We start from the raw sequence: 16,859 nt of genomic DNA, 5'->3' as shown, positions 1-16,859 counted from the left end.
TATTAATGACAAGTAATTAACATCATCAACATAATAGGTGTATGCAATAATACATATTTTACTGTTAAATATGATACTTTAACAAGATATTTGTTGTTTTCTCCCTAATCACAAAAGTAATAGCAAATTCAGTTGACAGCTGTCCTGTCCTTAGCATTGTGGACAGTTTTCCATTTTCCACTTTGATAATAACCCGAAGGGGGCTGCCTTTTTGGGTCCTCGTGTTGTTTTTTTTGTTTGTTTTTTTGAGACGGAGTCTCATTCTGTCGCCCAGGCTGAAGTACAGTGGCGTAATCTTGGCTCACTCTGTGTCCTGGGCTCAAGCTATTCTCTTGCCTCAGCCTCCTGAGTAGCTGGGATTACAGGTATAGGCCATGATGGCCAGCTAATTTTTGTAATTTTACTAGAGACGGGGTTTCACCATGTTGGCCAGGCTGGTCTCGAACTCCTGACCTCAGGTGATCCACCCACCTCGGCCTCCCAAAGTGCTGGGATTACAGGTGTGAGCCACCGCCATGGGTCCTCATATGTTCTAAGGGCAAAACCTTGCCTCCTAATTCCCGACCAGTGTCCCTCTCACTGCACCAATCAACCCGTTTTCTCCCCCTGCAGATTTGTTTCGAGGGGCAGTGCAGGAACACCTCCTTCTTTGAAACCGAAGGCTGCGGGAAGAAGTGCAATGGCCATGGGGTGCGTGCTGGGTTCTGGCTTCTCTGTGTCATGGGAGCATCGTGGGGGCAGGCCCTGTGGGTGGCTGACGCTCTCAGGGGTGCTGATGCCTCTGCTCTTACTTCGCTCCAGGTCTGTAACAACAACCAGAACTGCCACTGCCTGCCGGGCTGGGCCCCACCTTTCTGCAACACACCGGGTCAAGGGGGCAGCATCGACAGTGGGCCCATGCCTCCTGAGAGTGAGTGCCAGCCTGCTGGGGCCACTGTCTGCTTTTGTGAGAAGAGCGGGCATCAGGGGCAGGTGTCCAGCTGCAGAGCATCCACATTGAGTCAGCTTCATTGTCCCAATTTTGTAGAGAGGAAATCACAATACAGAAAGACCAAGGGAGGAGCGACTGCCCATAGTGTGGTGTGGGGACATGGCTCAGTCTCTCTTCGCCCATCCTTTCTACTGCGGAGGGGGAGCCTGCTTAGTAGAGTGAGAGTAAGAGAGACTGTAGGTCATTGAATGTTCCTGTCCTTTTTAGGGGGCATAGTGACTATTTCTTTTTGGGCACTTAAAAATAATCATGAACCTGGGACACACAGTGGTTTAGATTTCCTCCAATGGACACAAGTTAAAATGGGGAACCACTCAGCAAAGTTTTATAGTGTTTTAGTGGATCTCTCAAGAATCCTAGCACTGTGGTTTCTAAAGTTTTCTTTAAAAAAAATAGCTTTTTTTAAAAAAGCACCAAAATCTTTCAAGGAAGAAACCCCAATATGTAAAACTGATAAAAGGAGTGTTTTGTTAGTACAAATGTACTCTGTATATTTACATTCACCACTTGAGAGAATATTGGGGTAGTTTTGATGAAACTGAATGTAAAGTTACAGATTATGGGTGAGAGTTCTAGTCTTAGATCAGTCTGGGTCTTTTCGGTTTTTTGTTTTTTGTTTTTGAGATGGAGTCTTGCTCTGTCACCCAGGCTGGAGTGCAGTGGTGTGATCTCGACTCACTGCAACCTCTGCCTCCCAAGTTCAAGAGATTCTCCTGCCCCAGCCTCCCAAGTAGCTGGGATTACATGTGCCTGCCACCATGTCCAGCTAATTTTTGTATTTTTAGTAGAGACGGGATTTCACCATGTTGGCCAGGCTGGTCTCAAACTCCTGACCTCAAGTGATCCACGCACCTTAGCCTCCCAAAGTACCAAGATTACAGGCATGAGCCACCACACCTGGCCAAGTCTTTTTGCATTTTGTGTTGGTTCCTTTGTGTCCAGGAAAATCATGATTCAGGTTAAAAACTAGTGGCAAATTGTACAGAGCTTGAACTGCTTGCCTGAAAAGGGACTGTCTTCAATTAAGCACAAGTAGCTATAGAAGCTTTGTATTGTGGAGTCTGTGCAAAGCAAGTTGACTTGGCTCTTTGAGCTACCATTAGTGGTTTCCCAGTGGCATATCATGTGTATGTGTGTGTGTGTGTGTGTGTACGTGTGTGTGTGTATGTGTATGTGTGTGTGTGTGTGTTTTTCTTTGAGACGGAGTCTTGCTCTGTTGTCCAGGCTGGAGTGCAGTGGCACAATCTTGGCTCACTGCAACCTCTGTCCCCCAGGTTCAAGTGATTTTCATGCCTCGGCCTCCCGAGTAGTTGGGACCTAGTACCATCACGCCCAGCTAATTTTTGTACTTTTAGTAGAGCTGGGGTTTCACCATGTTGGCCAGGATGGTCTCGATCTCTTGACCTCGTGATCTGCCCTCCTTGGCCTCCCAAAGTGCTGGGATTACAGGCGTGAGCCACCGCACTCAGACTATAATGTGTGTTTTTAATTGGTTTGTAAGTTAAAATACGTAATACAAATTAAATGCAAATCAAATGTCTGAAGAAGAAGCAGGAAGACCTATTTTGAAATCTGCTATAACCCAGACAGCTCCTAAATCTCCCACTTGGGTTCTGTTTCTGGAAGGTGTGGGTCCTGTGGTGGCTGGAGTGCTGGCGGCCATCTTCGTGCTGGTGGTCCTCCTGCTGATATACTACTGCTGCAGACAGAACAAGAAATTAGGCCAACTCAAGCCCTCAGCTCTCCCTTCCAAGCTGAGGCAGCAGTTCAGGTATGGCAGGGTTCTGTGGAGGACTCAAGGTCAATTTATGGGTCACAAAGGTCTCCATAAGCGGAACTTAGCGAAAGTGTTGGTGATAGTGGGTCTAATTCAGGGAAGACAAATGCAAGGTACACGCTGCCGTCTCCCTGCTGTGACGGTGGCAGGCATTACTAGTCGATCTTACTGTAAGTACTCTCTACTGATTCTGGTCATCACTCCTGAGTCCTTCTCAGCAGAATATCCCCAACCAATTTAGCTAAAACGTAAAATAAAATCTATTTGCCACCCTTAACTAGTTGATTTGTTCCCAATTTTATTTAATTATTTGTTTATTTTGAGTAGAAGTTTTGCTCTTGTTGCCCACGCTGGTGTGCAGTGGCGTGATCTCAGCTCACTGCAACCTCTGCCTCTTGGGTTCAAGTGGTTTCCTGACTTAGCCTCTTGAGTAGCTGGGACTACAGGTGTGTGCCACCACACTCAACTAATTTTTTGTATTTTTAGTAGAGATGGAGTTTCACCATGTTGGCCAGACTGGTCTCAAACTCCTGACCTCAGGTGATCCACCTGCCTCAGCATCCCAAAGTGCTGGGATTACAGACATGAGCCACCACACCCAGCCCCCTCTTTGTCTTTTTAACCACTGTTACTTTAAGGTTTGTTTCGTCTAATACAAGAATAGCTATCCCTGTTCGCTTTTGGTGTCCATTTGAAAAGTGATGTATTATTTTGGATATGGAAGATGTACAGTCTCTGTGCGTCTTTACGTTTAACACGTTAAATAACGCTTGTTCTGGGGTGGGGGTTAAGTCTCAGGTCTTTCTGGCTCTATGCCTGATGGGGATTGGTTGATGGCTCATGATACCCTTGTGTCTCCTCAGAGGGGAACGGTCTTAAAGAGTGAAAAGAAGATGCTGAGAAAGCTCTGCTTTGTATAAGGCCAACTGTGTTTCCTCAAGAGTTCTCCATTGGCCACACATTTTTCTGCTTAGGAAGATGGGGTTTGTGAAGACCAGTTGCACTCCCTCCAGAGCAGGCTCAGGGAAGGTTTAGCTGCTTGCTGGCCGTGCTTGGGTAAAAGGGAACTCAGGCACTATCCCCTGCTGAATGCCTGCCCCTTTCTTCTCCTCCCACATTTCTTGTTTCTAGTTGTCCCTTCAGGGTTTCTCAGAACAGCGGGACTGGTCATGCCAACCCAACATTCAAGCTGCAAACGCCCCAGGGCAAGCGAAAGGTAGGAGCTTGGCACCACTGAACTTCGCTGCTTTTCCTTTATCCCTCGGGGCCATGCTGGACTTTTCTAAGAGCCTCTGTGGGCCCATGGGATTGGTAATAAAAGCCCTTTTATTGGCTTAAGAGGCATGCCATTTGGTTCTGACATCCCCTAATGACTTTAAAGGTTGCATCTGACATCTCAGATCCTGGGGTCTTAATAGATTATTGTATCTGTTCTCCCTTTGGGCTCTGGTTTATCTCAAAGAGACACACAGTGGCAGCCCTGAGTGATTTCTTGTCTCAGTGGTTCCTTGACTTGTGCATAAAGGTGATCAACACCCCTGAAATCCTGCGGAAGCCCTCCCAGCCTCCTCCGCGGCCCCCTCCAGATTATCTGCGTGGTGGGTCCCCACCTGCACTACTGCCAGCACACCTGAGCAGAGCTGCTAGGAACTCCCCAGCGCCCGCATCTCAAATAGAGAGGACGGAGTCATCCAGGAGGCCTCCCCCAAGCCGGCCAGTTCCCCCTGCACCCCATTGCATTCTTTCCCAGGTAAGTGCATTGTCAGCAACCAGGGGCTGGGAACATTGCTTTTAAGGCCAGTTTCCTTTCTTTTTTTTTTTTTTTAAAAAAAGCTTAAGCATTTATTATAAATTCAGATTCGTAATAAATACCAAATTTTAGGGCGTGTTTCAATACTGGTTGCATGGGGATTTTTCTATATGTATTACAGTTTTGGGGGGTGGTTTGAGACGAAGTCTCGCTCTTTTGCCAGGCTGGAGTGCAGTGGTGCGATCTCGGCTCACGGCAGCCTCCACCTCCCAGGTTCAAGTGATTATTCTGCCTCAGCCTCCTGAGTAGCTGGGATTACAGGCATGCACCACCATGCCCAGCTAATTTTTGTGTTTTTAGTAGAGACGGGGTTTCACCATGTTGGCCAGGATGGTTTCAGTCTCTTGACCTTGTGATCTGCCTGCCTTGGCCTCCCAAAGTGCTGAGATTACAGGTGTGAGCCACTGTGGCTGACCCTTTTTTTTTAATACTTTAAGTTCTGGGGTACATGTGCAGAATGTGCAGGTTTGTTACATAGGTATACACGTGCCATGGTGGTTTGCTGCATCCATCACCCTGTCATCGACATTATCTATTTCTCCTAATGCTTTCCCTCCCCTCATTCCCCATGCCCCAACAGGCCCCAGTGTATGATGTTCCCCTCCTTGTGGTCATGTGTTCTCATTGTTCAACTCCCACTTCTGAGTGAGAACATGCAGGGTCTGGTTTTCTCTTCTTGTGTTAGTTTGCTGAGAATAACGGTTTCCAGCTTCATCCATGTCCCTGCAAAGGACATGAACTCATCCTTTTTTTATGGCTGCATAGTATTCTATGGTGTATATGTGCTACATTTTCTTTATCTAGTCTATCATTGATGAGCATTTGGGTTGGTTCCAGGTCTTCGTTATTGTGAATGGTGCCACAATAAACATACGTGTGCATGTGTCTTTAGAGTAGAATGATTTATAATCTTAAGACTGGTTTCAGTGGGTAATGGCAAAGGTGGGGAAGATGAAACTTGTGGGGCATAAGCTGACTGCCTTTTCTGCACTTCAGTCAATATGGAGGCACGCAGCCGGGAAGAACAATGAACGTGGGGAAATAGATACTCTAGACAGCTCCTAAACCACGTAGTATTTTCTTCCGGTTGGCCTATTTTATGACAAGCCACTAGCCGCCTTCTACCCCAGATTAACATCAGTCAGTTCCTCACGCTCTCCTGCCTGCTAGGTCTTTGCAAATGCTGCTTGTTCTGCCTAAGACACTCCTGCTCTTTGCCTGGCCAGCTCCTGTATCCTCAGGTCTGCTCCTAGATGTCACTTCTCCCAGGAAGCCTGCTCTGACTCCTCAAGTCTGAGGCTGATGGGACTGTACTTCAGTTATCATAGTACTCTTCCCACCGTATTGTACCTGTTAGTACCTTCTACTGGTCGGAAAGTCTTACTGAGGGATGTACCCTGATGCCTTGCCCATCCCAAGGGGCAGGAGCCTCTGGGAGGTGAGAGTGGGGTCTAGACGCTCGGCCCCCACCACTGGTGCTCATGGAAGCAGAGCCTGCCCAGCAGCAGCCTGTTCCTACTGTGTGTGTGTGTGTGCTCTGATGGCGCCAACCTCGCCTGCAGGGGAGCCCCCAGTGGAGACACAGGTGTTTCCTGGGTGGCGGCCGGGTGGGGTGCCTTCCGGAACTGGCTTGTGTGTTTTGGGTGTGACCCCTCAACTGAGACTACTTTCCATGGGTGTGGTCCAGAGGGCTCGGTGGGACCCAAGCTGTCTCTGACCCTAAGGACTCTGGGGTTGGCTGCAGGCTTTGGAGGGTACTTGGGATGTGGGGCGGTGGTACAGTTTTTGGCAGAGCTGAGGGCATCCTTCTGCTTCTCTGCTGTGAAACCACTGCTCTCCCCTTCCTTTCATGTGGGGCAGAGGTAGGATGGAAAAAGCCATGCAGGAAAACAGAGGGAAGAGAGAGGGAAGGAGGGAAGAAAGGAAAAAAAGCAAGAGGGGGAGGAGCGGAGAGAGAGGAGGTGGAGTGTACCTGTGTGCTGGGGGTGCTACAGCAGATACTGCACACTGCCTGGCTTCACAACAGACACTTTCTCACAGTTCTAGAGGCTAGGAGTCCAAGGTCAAGGTGCTGGTGGAGTTGACTTCTGAAGCCTCTCTCCATGGCTTGCAGGTGGCCACCGCCCTCTTGCTGTGTTCTCACATGGCGTTTCCTGTGCACTCCTGCATCCCTGGTCTCTGCATGTCCAACTCTCCTTATGAAAACACCAGCTTGGATTAAGACCCATCCTAGTGGCCTCATTCTATCCTAATCACCTTTTTAAAGACCTTATATCTAAATGCAGCCACATTCTGAGGTTCTTGGGGTTAGGGCTTCAACATATGATTTTTTTTTTTCAAATGGTGAGTGCACAGTTCAGTCCCTAAAGGGGAGATGAAAGAAAGGGAGAAAGGAGTGCAGAGACGTGGGGGAGTGCAGAGATGTGGGGGAGTGCAGAGATGTGGGGGAGTCTAGAGACTTGGAGTGCAGAGATGTGGAGGAGTCTAGAGACATGGGGGTGTCTAGAGACGTGGGGGAGTCTAGAGACGTGGGGGAGTCTAGAGACGTGGGGGAGTGCAGAGACGTGGGGGAGTCTAGAGACGTGGGGGAGTGCAGAGACGTGGGGGAGTGCAGAGACGTGGGGGAGTGCAGAGACGTGGGGGAGTCTAGAGACGTGGGGGAGTCTAGAGACTTGGAGTGTAGAGACTTGGGGGAGTGCAGAGACTTGGGGGAGTCTAGAGACTTGGGGGAGAATAGAGACTTGGAGTGTAGAGACTTGGGGGAGTGCAGAGACTTGGGGGAGCCTAGAGACTTTGGGAGTGCAGAGACTTGTGGGAGTCTAGAGACTTGGGGGGAGTGCAGAGACTTGGGGAGTCTAGAGACTTGGGGGAGTGTAGAGACTAGGGGTGCTGGCAGAGGGAGGAGGAAGTGGGTCGGGGGAGCAGTCCACTCAGACCATTGTTCCAAAAAGCCCACACTAGAGGCTTGATCAGAGAACATGGGGCCTGCCTACCCTTGTCACCCCGAGGCACTGAGCCCTAGATCAGGAGGCATCAGGGACAGCGGGGATCCAGCTGGTGGGGAGGTGGTGGAGGCTGCACGTGTCTGCACATGCCCTGTGTCTGTGCCCCTGCAGCTGCTGGCAGGAATCCCCGGTGCAGGAAGCTACCCAGCCAGTGGCGGGTGCCCCAAAACACAGGTCCCAAGCACAGCTCCTTCTGGGCCCCAGGGTCCAGGTGGGGGTCTCTCTAGAAGCAAACAGTGGGAGGCGGCTGCTCTGAGTGAGAGCTCCTGTGATGAGATTGGGCTGCCACCTCCCTCCTCACAGCCATTCAAAGAAGGGAGTTGTGTGGCCTTCATTTCTCTTGGAGGTCGCCAGGCCTCACAGGATGGAAGGGACTTCCCTAACATTGCACAGTTGTGAGTGGAGGAGCGAGGGCTTGAACCCAGTTCTCACCCAGCTGAGTGAGACAGCCTCACTCAGCCTCCTGCCCTGGGGCCACTCACAGTCTCCAGTCTGCCATCAAAGATCTCCCACCTCCTAGCTGGGGGACATGGATCCCCTGGAGAAGTGATGGATGAAACCTCGTCACTTCTTCAGTTCTTTTATCGTAAACCAGCGTATGCACTTCCACTCTGGCCCAGGCGATGATGAGGAAAGCAGATGGCCGCTTTGCCTTCTGGAGCTCACATTCTGCTGGGATAGCGACTCCGGGATAGGCGTCACTGCAACAGCGATAAGTGCTGTCAAGGAGAGGCTCAGGGTGCTCAGAAGAGAGTAACAGGGATTTGACCTAGTCTGGGAAATCCAGGAAGGTTTCCCTGAGGAGGTGACATTTGAGCTGAGACATGAAGGAGGAACAGGACTTAACCAGGCTGTGAGGGCAAGTGACGAAAGAGCTTTCCTGGTCCTGGGACCCACTAATAGGGAGGCTCTGTAATGGGAGAGGGCCCTGTGGGTTGAAGGAACTTAAAGATTCGTGTGCTTGGAGCCCAAGGAGCTATGAGATGAGGCTGGAGGGCCAGGAGTAGCCGCAGTATGCTCAGGCCACACAGCCTTGGTCAGGACGTTGGTCTGCATGCTATAGGAAAGGGACAGTGGTGACACACGCGATTCTCTGTTTACAAGGATTGATCGCTCTTGGGGATGCCTTTAGGCAGGAGGGAGGTATAGCTCCCACAAGGGGCCCATGGATGCTTCTGGAGCTGTTAATCTACTGCTTGACCTGCACGGATATTACTTAGTGTATTTGCGTTGTGATAATTCATCTAGTTGTATATTTGTGATTTGTTCACCTTTTGTTGTGATTATATTTGTATTTTAAAAATAGTTTTTAAAAATGGGGGCTGGGCATGGCGGCCCACACCTGTAATTCCAGCACTTTGGGAGGCCATGGCAGGTGGATTACCTGTGGTCGGGAGTTTAAGACCAGCCTGGCCAACATGGAGAAACCCCATCTCTACTAAAAATACAAAATTAGCTGGGCGTGATGGCACATGCCTGTAATCCCCACTACTTGGGAGGCCAAGGTAGCTGAGGCAGGAGAATCGCTTGAATCCAGGAGGCGGAGGTTGCAGTGAGCCAAGATCGTGCCATTGCACTCCAGCCTGGGCAACAAGAGTGAAACTCCATTGAGAGAGAGAGAGAGAGAGAGAGAGAGAGAAAAGAAGGGAAAGAAGAGAAAGAAAGAAAGTTACTCTAGCAGCAAATGGTTATTAGATTAGTTACAAGATTTTAAGGTTGTCCTGAAGAAAGATGGTAAAAGCTTGGAGCAGGGAGAAGGCAGGGATGATGGAGTGAAGCTGATGAGAAGTGTGAAAATAGACAGGACTTGAGGGTGGTAGGGATGATGATGCCCCGTGTCTGGCTTGTGCAGTCTGATCAAGTGAACTGCCCTCCCTTATGGAAGGGAGCATGGGCCAGAGTGGTTGAGGGACTGTTTCTGCTTTAGGCAGAGGAAGACAGTGCTGGGCGAGGCCCCTGCCAGGGCTGAGTTGGGTCATTGCAGATGTGGCTGGTTGCTGCACTGGGTGGTCCAGCGCTGACATGCTGATGAGGCTCCTGCCCAAACATCAGCCCCTCAGTGGCCCATTTGCACAGCTCTCTTGGGAGCACAGACTTTCTCAGTTGCAACCTGACATTTGCACCCAGCTGTCACCTACTCCAGAAGGTCTCTGTCCTGGCTTCCAGCAACCACTGCCACTTGGCAGCTATTCTGGGCTGGGGAAGGTGGGTGGGATTGCATTGTCCTTCCGGGTGGAGCTGAGGAACATGGCTTTTTGGTTAGGAATTGCTTCAGTTTCTGATGCTGTGAAGCTCTTGGGGGAGGTCTCAGCTTTTTGAGTCATTCCCGCCCTCTCTACATGCTTGCCTTTTGTTTGCTTTAGTACGCGGTTGTGACCCTCTTGAGAAGGGAAGCAAGTCAGAGAGAGCAGGCACTGGAACTCCCATCTATGCAGTTAGCTTCCCCTTGAACCCCAACAGCTTGGGGGCCTGTGGGTGGCACAGTCATTCTTTGCCCCATAAAATACAATGGATCAGCCAGGCTCGGTGCTCACGCCTATAATCCCAGCACTTGGGAGGCCGAGGCGGGTGAATCACCTGAGGTCTGGAGTTTGAGACCAGCCTGACCAACATGGAGAAACCCTATCTCTACTATAAATATAAAATTAGCCAGATGTGGTGGCAGATGCCTGTAATTCCAGCTACTCAGGAGGTTGAGACAGGAGAATCCCTTGAACCCGGGAGGCAGAGGTTTCGGTGAGCCGCGATCATGCCATTGTACTCCACCCTGGGCAACAAGAGAAAAACTCTCAAAGAAACAAAAAAACAATGGATCAACTAATATGTGTTGAGCACCTCCTGTATACTGGGCACTGTTCTGGAAGCCAAAGATGTGTTAGTGAACCAGACAGCCAGGCACCAATCCTGCTTCCACTCTGGGGAGGGGGGAGACAGAAAGTAAAAATCAACTTAATAAGTAAACAAATTATGTATGTTGGAAGGGAGTAAGTGAAATGAAAAGTAAAGAAGAGGTATATTTGGATAAAAAGGTCAGGGAATGCCGGGGTAGTGGCTGTGTGATTTTAAATAAGGTAGCCCGGGCAAAGCCTTGTGGAAACGGGGAGAACGTGAAGGTAATAGTAATGCAGCAAGGACAGAATCCATTAAACCTGCCACACACATAGACAGCCGACATGCACAAAATGTAACTGCTTCTTTGTTTACATTTTCTTGGCCGGGCGCGGTGGCTCACGCCTGTAATCCCAGCACTTTGGGAGGCCGAGGCGTGTGGATCACGAGGTCAAGAGATCAAGACAATCCTGGCCAACGTGGTGAAACCCCATCTCTACTAAAAATACAAAACTTAGGTCGGCATGGTGGCGTGTGCCTCTGATCTCAGCTTCTTGGAAGGCTGAGGCAGGAGAATCACTTGAACCAGGGAGTTGGAGGTTACAGTGAGCTGAGATTGTGCCACTGCACTCCGGCCCGGGCAACAAGAGCAAAACTCCGTCTCGAAAAAAGAAAAAGAAACAATTTTCTTTTAATGTGAACAGGAAATACATACATGCTTTTGTTAAACAAATGGAGTGTTCACCTGCAGCACACCCCTCCCCTCTCGCGCCCCATCCCAGCGTAACCTCTTCTCAATTGAGTCTGTATCCTTTCGTTTTTCTGTTCACAGGCCTTCCTATTAGGTGGGAAGCGTGGTGACTTATTTTATATCGGCTGTCCTCTGCAGCTTGTGTGTTCCACCTAACAACTCTTGAACATCTCCCATACCAGCCCCTCTCAGCCTACTGCATTCTTTTTAAGTGCTATATCATCTGTCACTTTATAATTTTAGTTATTTTTCTGCTGATGAGATTCTGCTTATTTATAGTTTCTTTGCTGTTAGAAACAGAGCTGCAAGGAACACCCTTGCAATTTCATTTTTCTGCACCTGTGCAAATAGTTCTCTAGCACAGGTCAGAAGGAGTAGAATTACTATATCAGAGAATGGTTAATTGTCATTTTAATAAATACTGCCAGCTGCTCTCCTAACTTCTTCTTGAGAATATAAACACATCATACGCACAGTTTCTTTCTAAATGAGACCACACAGTTATAACTTTTCCTATCTGATTTTGACTGGTAAGAAAGCAGGGATATTTTTCTTTCAAACGGGCCTCTGGCCTTCAAGTAAGGCGTATTGCTTTCTCTCCAGGACTTCTCCAGGCCTCGCCCGCCCCAGAAGGCACTCCCAGCGAACCCAGTGCCAGGCCGCAGGGCCCTCCCCAGGCCAGGGGGTGCATCCACGCTGTGGCCTCCTGGTGCTAGCCCTCGGCAGTCCCAGCCTGTGGCAGCACCTGCCCCAAAGGTGAGTCCACGGGAAGCCAGCAGAGTGAAAGCTGGTACCAGAGGGCTCTCGGGGGGCAGGTGTGGAGTTAAGAAAACAAAGCAATTCATATTTCTTGTGGTCTGTACTGAACTTCCAGAACAAAAGCCAAGGGCAAAACATTCACATTTCTTGGTGCCTGCTTGACTGTGGCAGTTTGGCTTCATGTGAAAGCTGGTGCTTAGGGTCCTGAGCTCTGGTGGCTTCAGCCCTGCCCCTGCCCCTGACCTGCAGAGAGACCCTGAGCAAGTCCCTCTTGAGTCTGTTTCCCCATCTGTACAGAGGCAATGATGATCAGTAGTACCAGCCTCATCAGGTTGCTGTGATGAGCAAGGCAGTACATTGGTAGAAGCCGCCTGGCCTGCGGGAGGCAGTGCACACATGGCCCCTCCTCGTACCTCTTCCCTGCGCGCTGACATAGTCTCAGCTTGCCAGTCCTGGGAGTTGTATCAGAAAGGGCTGAGGTGAAGAAGCTGGCTGACCACCCTGTATTCCCATAAGACATTAGGAAATCTATGCACAGTGCTGCTACCTTAGTGGGGAAGGGAAGATGGAGGAGTGACTGGTCAGCTTGAGATGGGGGCACCCACCACACCCCTCCCTGCAGGAATGACAGTCTGGGTGATCAGACACATGGGTAGACTTCCACAAGAAGCCTTTGTTCTCAGTGGCTGCTCCATCCTTCCTAAGCTGTTAAAATCGGAAGGACGGTCCTCCTTCATCCCACTGATCTGCATCAAGCTGACGTCTCTCTCCTTCCCTTCTTTTTCTTTCCAGTTTCCAGAATACAGATCACAGAGGGCTGGAGGGGTGATTAGCTCGAAAATCTAGACCTGTCCAAGGGGCTCCTCCCTTTCCTTGAGCTCTCTGGACGCTGCAGAGGACCCATGGCCATGGAATCCAGAAGAAGCATGTCTGGCCGCCTCTGAGCTCCTCCCACCCTCTTCCGGGAACCTCCACATCTCCAAAATCTTGTTGACTCAGTGCCTCCTGGCTTCTTTGGAAGCCCAGAGGGACTATGATCCAATGGCTTCTAGGTGTTGTTTTGTGCAATATACAGCCCCAGGTAGGGAGGGGAGACCAGGAGGAGGGTGAATGGCAGCTTCTCCTCCAGACTCCCAGCCCTGAGGTGCTGATGGAGACAGTCAAGGCTGGCAAGCCCACCGGAAAAGTCCTGCCCAGCCCCTCAGGCCAACTCCACTAGTAGAAGCATCCATCCACTCCTGGGGTGCAGGGCATGCACAAGGGCTTCCCATTGCTTTTACCCTCCTCAGAGGTCCTGGGCTGGACAGAGGCTGGCATTTACTCCTTTTAGCTTTTAGGGGTTAAGGAAGGGTCAAGCCAGCCACTGCTGTGGCTCTGCCCAAGGCTTGGTTGAGGGAATGGCTTCTGGCTGTGTGGCTGCATGTGACAAGCCAAGTCCCCTCCCACCTCTCCCCAAACCCCTGCGTCCCTGTATTCACAGGGGTCACTCTGATTCAGACAGGTACTATTCATAGGCAATGTAGACAGCCGGAGGCGCACCGGGCTTGGGCTTCCTCTGAGCTGTGATGCCAAAGGTTGCGACTCCCGACTCTGGATTTTTGCCCTTTGTTTTCTCCGCCGCATTTGCTGGTGCCCCATGCTTTTCTCTCTTCCTTCCCCTCATTCCCGCTCTAATGTGTGGTGCTTTGGTGAGCGAACCCTCAGAAGTCCTGACCTTCTGGTGACCAGGTGCTTGTGACCTACAAGTCAGAGAGTCCTCTCTCAGTCAGCCACTGGATTTCAGTACTGGCTTTCAGGAGTGTGACCAAAGTAGACCTGGGACACGGCCACTGGGGTCATATCGTTACTATTCTTGTGACCTCAGCACGGTGGGCATCTTCCTCCTTACTCTCTGAGCTAAATCTAGGCGAGATCATCTCTTAGGAAGCCCAGCTATTTACAAAGTATGCGTGAGGGAGTCAGTCTGCCCTAGTGGCTGGTCATTGACCTCAGCAGGACTGTCCCTCTGAGCAGCGGCAGACCTGTTTCTGACCAAGGGAGCTGCCCGAGATCCCTGAAGGGCAGCCAGCAACAGCTGCACTGGAACAGGCAGAGCTGGGGAGTGTCTTCCCCCACCCAGCCTTTTGTCATTCGCTTCCTTTTGTTCTCTCTCTGCTCACTGCCCTTATCTGACCCTCTGAGCTGGTGAGGGGCTCCACAGTGGCTCCCGGCCTCCCTGCAGCAGGGAAGGAGGGCCTTGTGGTGCTTTGCGAAACTAGCAAAGCACCTGGAGATGTTTTCTGGGAGGCTGCCTCCCACCGCCACTGAGGTGCTGGGTGGCCCCGGATAGGAGCTGGCCTGACTGTCCTCTGGGCTTTCCTGGGGCCTCTCCCCTCCTGCAGTCAGCAGTTGTTCGCTCTTGCAAACCTCACTGCAAGGCTGTGGCTGAGCTTCTGGTTCACCACCCCAGGGCCTCCTTATAGTTCTCTACACACAATAGGTGCTTCGTGGTGGTTCTTGGGTTTGGAAATAAGTGGAAAATGTGGGATGTACCCCTGGGGAAAAGCCTGGGGTGGGTTTAGAAAGATCTCAGGAACATGAGTTTCTCTTCCCTCAGGGTGGCTAGGACACAGGTTCCCCATCTCTCTGCTCTGGGTCATCCTTGCTCCAGAGATCCATTCCCCACCTTTCCTGTGGCCCAATTAAGTCAGGAGACTACCTTTTATTTAAATGTGTCACCCTCTGCCTCAAGGCTTGGTTCCAGAAAAGTAAAGGTGAAACCATCCCCTTTCACCCTCCTGCCAAACAAATGAACAACATCCTCAAAACCCAGCCCCATGCCTCACACTGTTCCTGGGGCTTCTCCAGCCTTTCTCCCTCGATCAGGAGGTAGATGGCTCTGAAGTGACAGCACCACAGCCACAGTGACGACATGAGCCATCTGAACTGCAGTTTGTCCTCCCTGGAACCACACCAGGAGACCTGGGTTGCTGTTTTCTTGCTTTTTCTTTTGTTTTATTTCAATATCACCTCCATCCCATCAAATTGTACTGTGAACTGGAAGATGGTGGAATGTTTTGGCCTTTGATGGAGCTTTCGGCAACCAGTTCTGCTGATGCTTCACTCCTGGCTCTGTTCAGGAAGGCCTGGGAGGAAGACTGGCCATTACGCATCCCCTTTTCTCTCCACTGCCCAGTGTGCTGTTTTGAGGTGTCAAATACAAATAAATCTGGGCTCAGGGAAGGCAAGACCTTATTCCAAAGTGTGATTGCAGAAGAGGAAAGGGAATACTGTAAAAGGGAGAGGAAGGGGCCTGTGGGAATAGTGAGAAGGCTCAGACCTACTGACAGCAGATCGGCAAGCATCTCAGAGCCCAGGCAGAAAAGGCCTTTTCTTTTATTGGAAAAAGTAAACATGGCTAGAAAGAGCTGCGTTCAGGGAATCACTTTGTGCCCAGCCTTTTATTTTTTCAGGGGAGTGGCTGTTTGCTGGCTCAGGCTGAGGGTGGGCCAAAGTCCAGGGTCTGGTGGGGAGAAGGGAAGCTTAACTCAAGTTTGGCTTAGTGAGTTAGTAAGCTTTTTGTGCAGATGGAGGTGTAGGTAAATCTCTTTAAAAACAAAATTAACCTGCCAATCTTACAACCCAATCTTTTTTTTTTTTTTTTTTTTTTTTTTGAGACGGAGTTTCGCTCTTGTTACCCAGGCTGGAGTGCAATGGCACGATCTCGGCTCACCGCAACCTCCGCCTCCTGGGTTCAGGCAATTCTCCTGCCTCAGCCTCCTGAGTAGCTGGGATTACAGGCATGCACCACCATGCCCAGCTGATTTTTTGTATCTTTAGTAGAGACGGGGTTTCACCATGTTGACCAGGATTGTCTCGATCTCTTGACCTCATGATCCACCCTCCTCGATCTCCCAAAGTGCTGGGATTACAGGCTTGAGCCACCGCACCCGGCCAACCCAATCATTTTTTTAAGGTCCTTAGAGCCAGCTCTAAAACAAACCTCAGGAGAGTTTGTACCCCATCTCCCTGTCTTTGTGACCTGGTTCCATCTTGTCTGCTAGCCACAGGTTCCTTTCAGCCTTGCTGACTTCTCCCTGTAAAAGTAAAGCCCTTTCTGCCCCAACTCTAAGATACTTGCAGATCTTAAGGTCTGAGACTTGCCGATTTTCTGGTTGAGTGTTTTTTGTATTGCCGTAGTCCCTTCCTCTGAAGCAATAGCCCCTCACCACCTCCTGCAATAACCCTTTCAAGTGAAGTCTCTTCCTGCCTACTTCCTCATTTGTTCTTGACAGAGGGTATAGACGACTTGCATTTTGAAAATTGGGGACCGGTTCCAAAGTCAGTGTTTATGTTAATCATGTATAGAACAGCCCTGCTGGACACCCAAGAAAGCCATGGGAATGCCAACTGGAAAGGTCCCCTTCCCAAGGGAAGCCTGCTAAGGAGAGGTTCTGCAGAATCCAAATCCAAATTTCCAAAGTCACACCCCCCACACCCCGCGTGTCCTCTCACACCGTCCACTGTGTGTGTGTATGTGTCTGGGATCCAGGGCAATGTGAATTTTCTTTTTATTTGGGAGATTGTTCACGGGAAACAGATCTTCTCTCTTGTCCACCTATTAATTGTTTACAATATTTGTACATCTATGCAAAATACTTGAATGGGCCATGGTGCCTTTTTTCCTTGTTTGTATTTAATTAAAAGGAATTGTTTGTCATTTGCAATGTTATCTGGTTTGGAAACTCTTTACTATGTGTTTGTTATAATGTCCTGCTGCTCAGATTAGGTAGGATTCATGACCTGGACTCCAGAAAGAACTCCCACAAAGACAGTCAGTTCAGCCTATAAAGACATCATGGTGGACCCTGAGCCAAAGCAAAGCCTGTGTTTTCCTGTGGCCAGTAGAGGGGGCTGCTTGTCTTTGCACCTGGACGCAGGCTGCTCTAGTTTAATTA

The 16,859-nt window shown here is 50.0% G+C and overlaps 1 protein-coding gene across 4 annotated transcripts in view; it reads left to right on the top strand.

The window, feature by feature from the left end:
- ADAM19 (ADAM metallopeptidase domain 19) overlaps positions 1-16,628 on the top strand; it is a 98,828-nt gene extending 82,200 nt beyond the window's left edge. For 2 of the 4 annotated variants that reach the window (XM_078358614.1, XM_002744097.7), the window contains 7 exons: positions 613-690; positions 802-910; positions 2,618-2,762; positions 3,900-3,984; positions 4,294-4,518; positions 11,767-11,919; positions 12,715-16,628. In XM_078358614.1, coding sequence (XP_078214740.1) covers positions 613-690; positions 802-910; positions 2,618-2,762; positions 3,900-3,984; positions 4,294-4,518; positions 11,767-11,919; positions 12,715-12,768 — 849 coding nt within the window. In that variant the 3' untranslated portion in view covers positions 12,769-16,628. Of the gene's footprint in view, positions 1-612; positions 691-801; positions 911-2,617; positions 2,763-3,899; positions 3,985-4,293; positions 4,519-11,766; positions 12,199-12,714 lie in introns of those variants that run through there. The other 2 variants (XM_035283385.3, XM_035283389.3) reach the window with 2 other exon arrangements.
- The last annotated feature ends 231 nt before the right edge of the window (positions 16,629-16,859 follow it).

Source organism: Callithrix jacchus, chromosome 2 (genome assembly GCF_049354715.1).
Source record: "Callithrix jacchus isolate 240 chromosome 2, calJac240_pri, whole genome shotgun sequence".
NCBI classification, from domain to species: domain Eukaryota; kingdom Metazoa; phylum Chordata; class Mammalia; order Primates; family Cebidae; genus Callithrix; species Callithrix jacchus.
The sequence above is the reverse complement of the archived record's forward strand: the minus strand, read 5'-3'. Positions and strand labels throughout refer to the sequence as shown.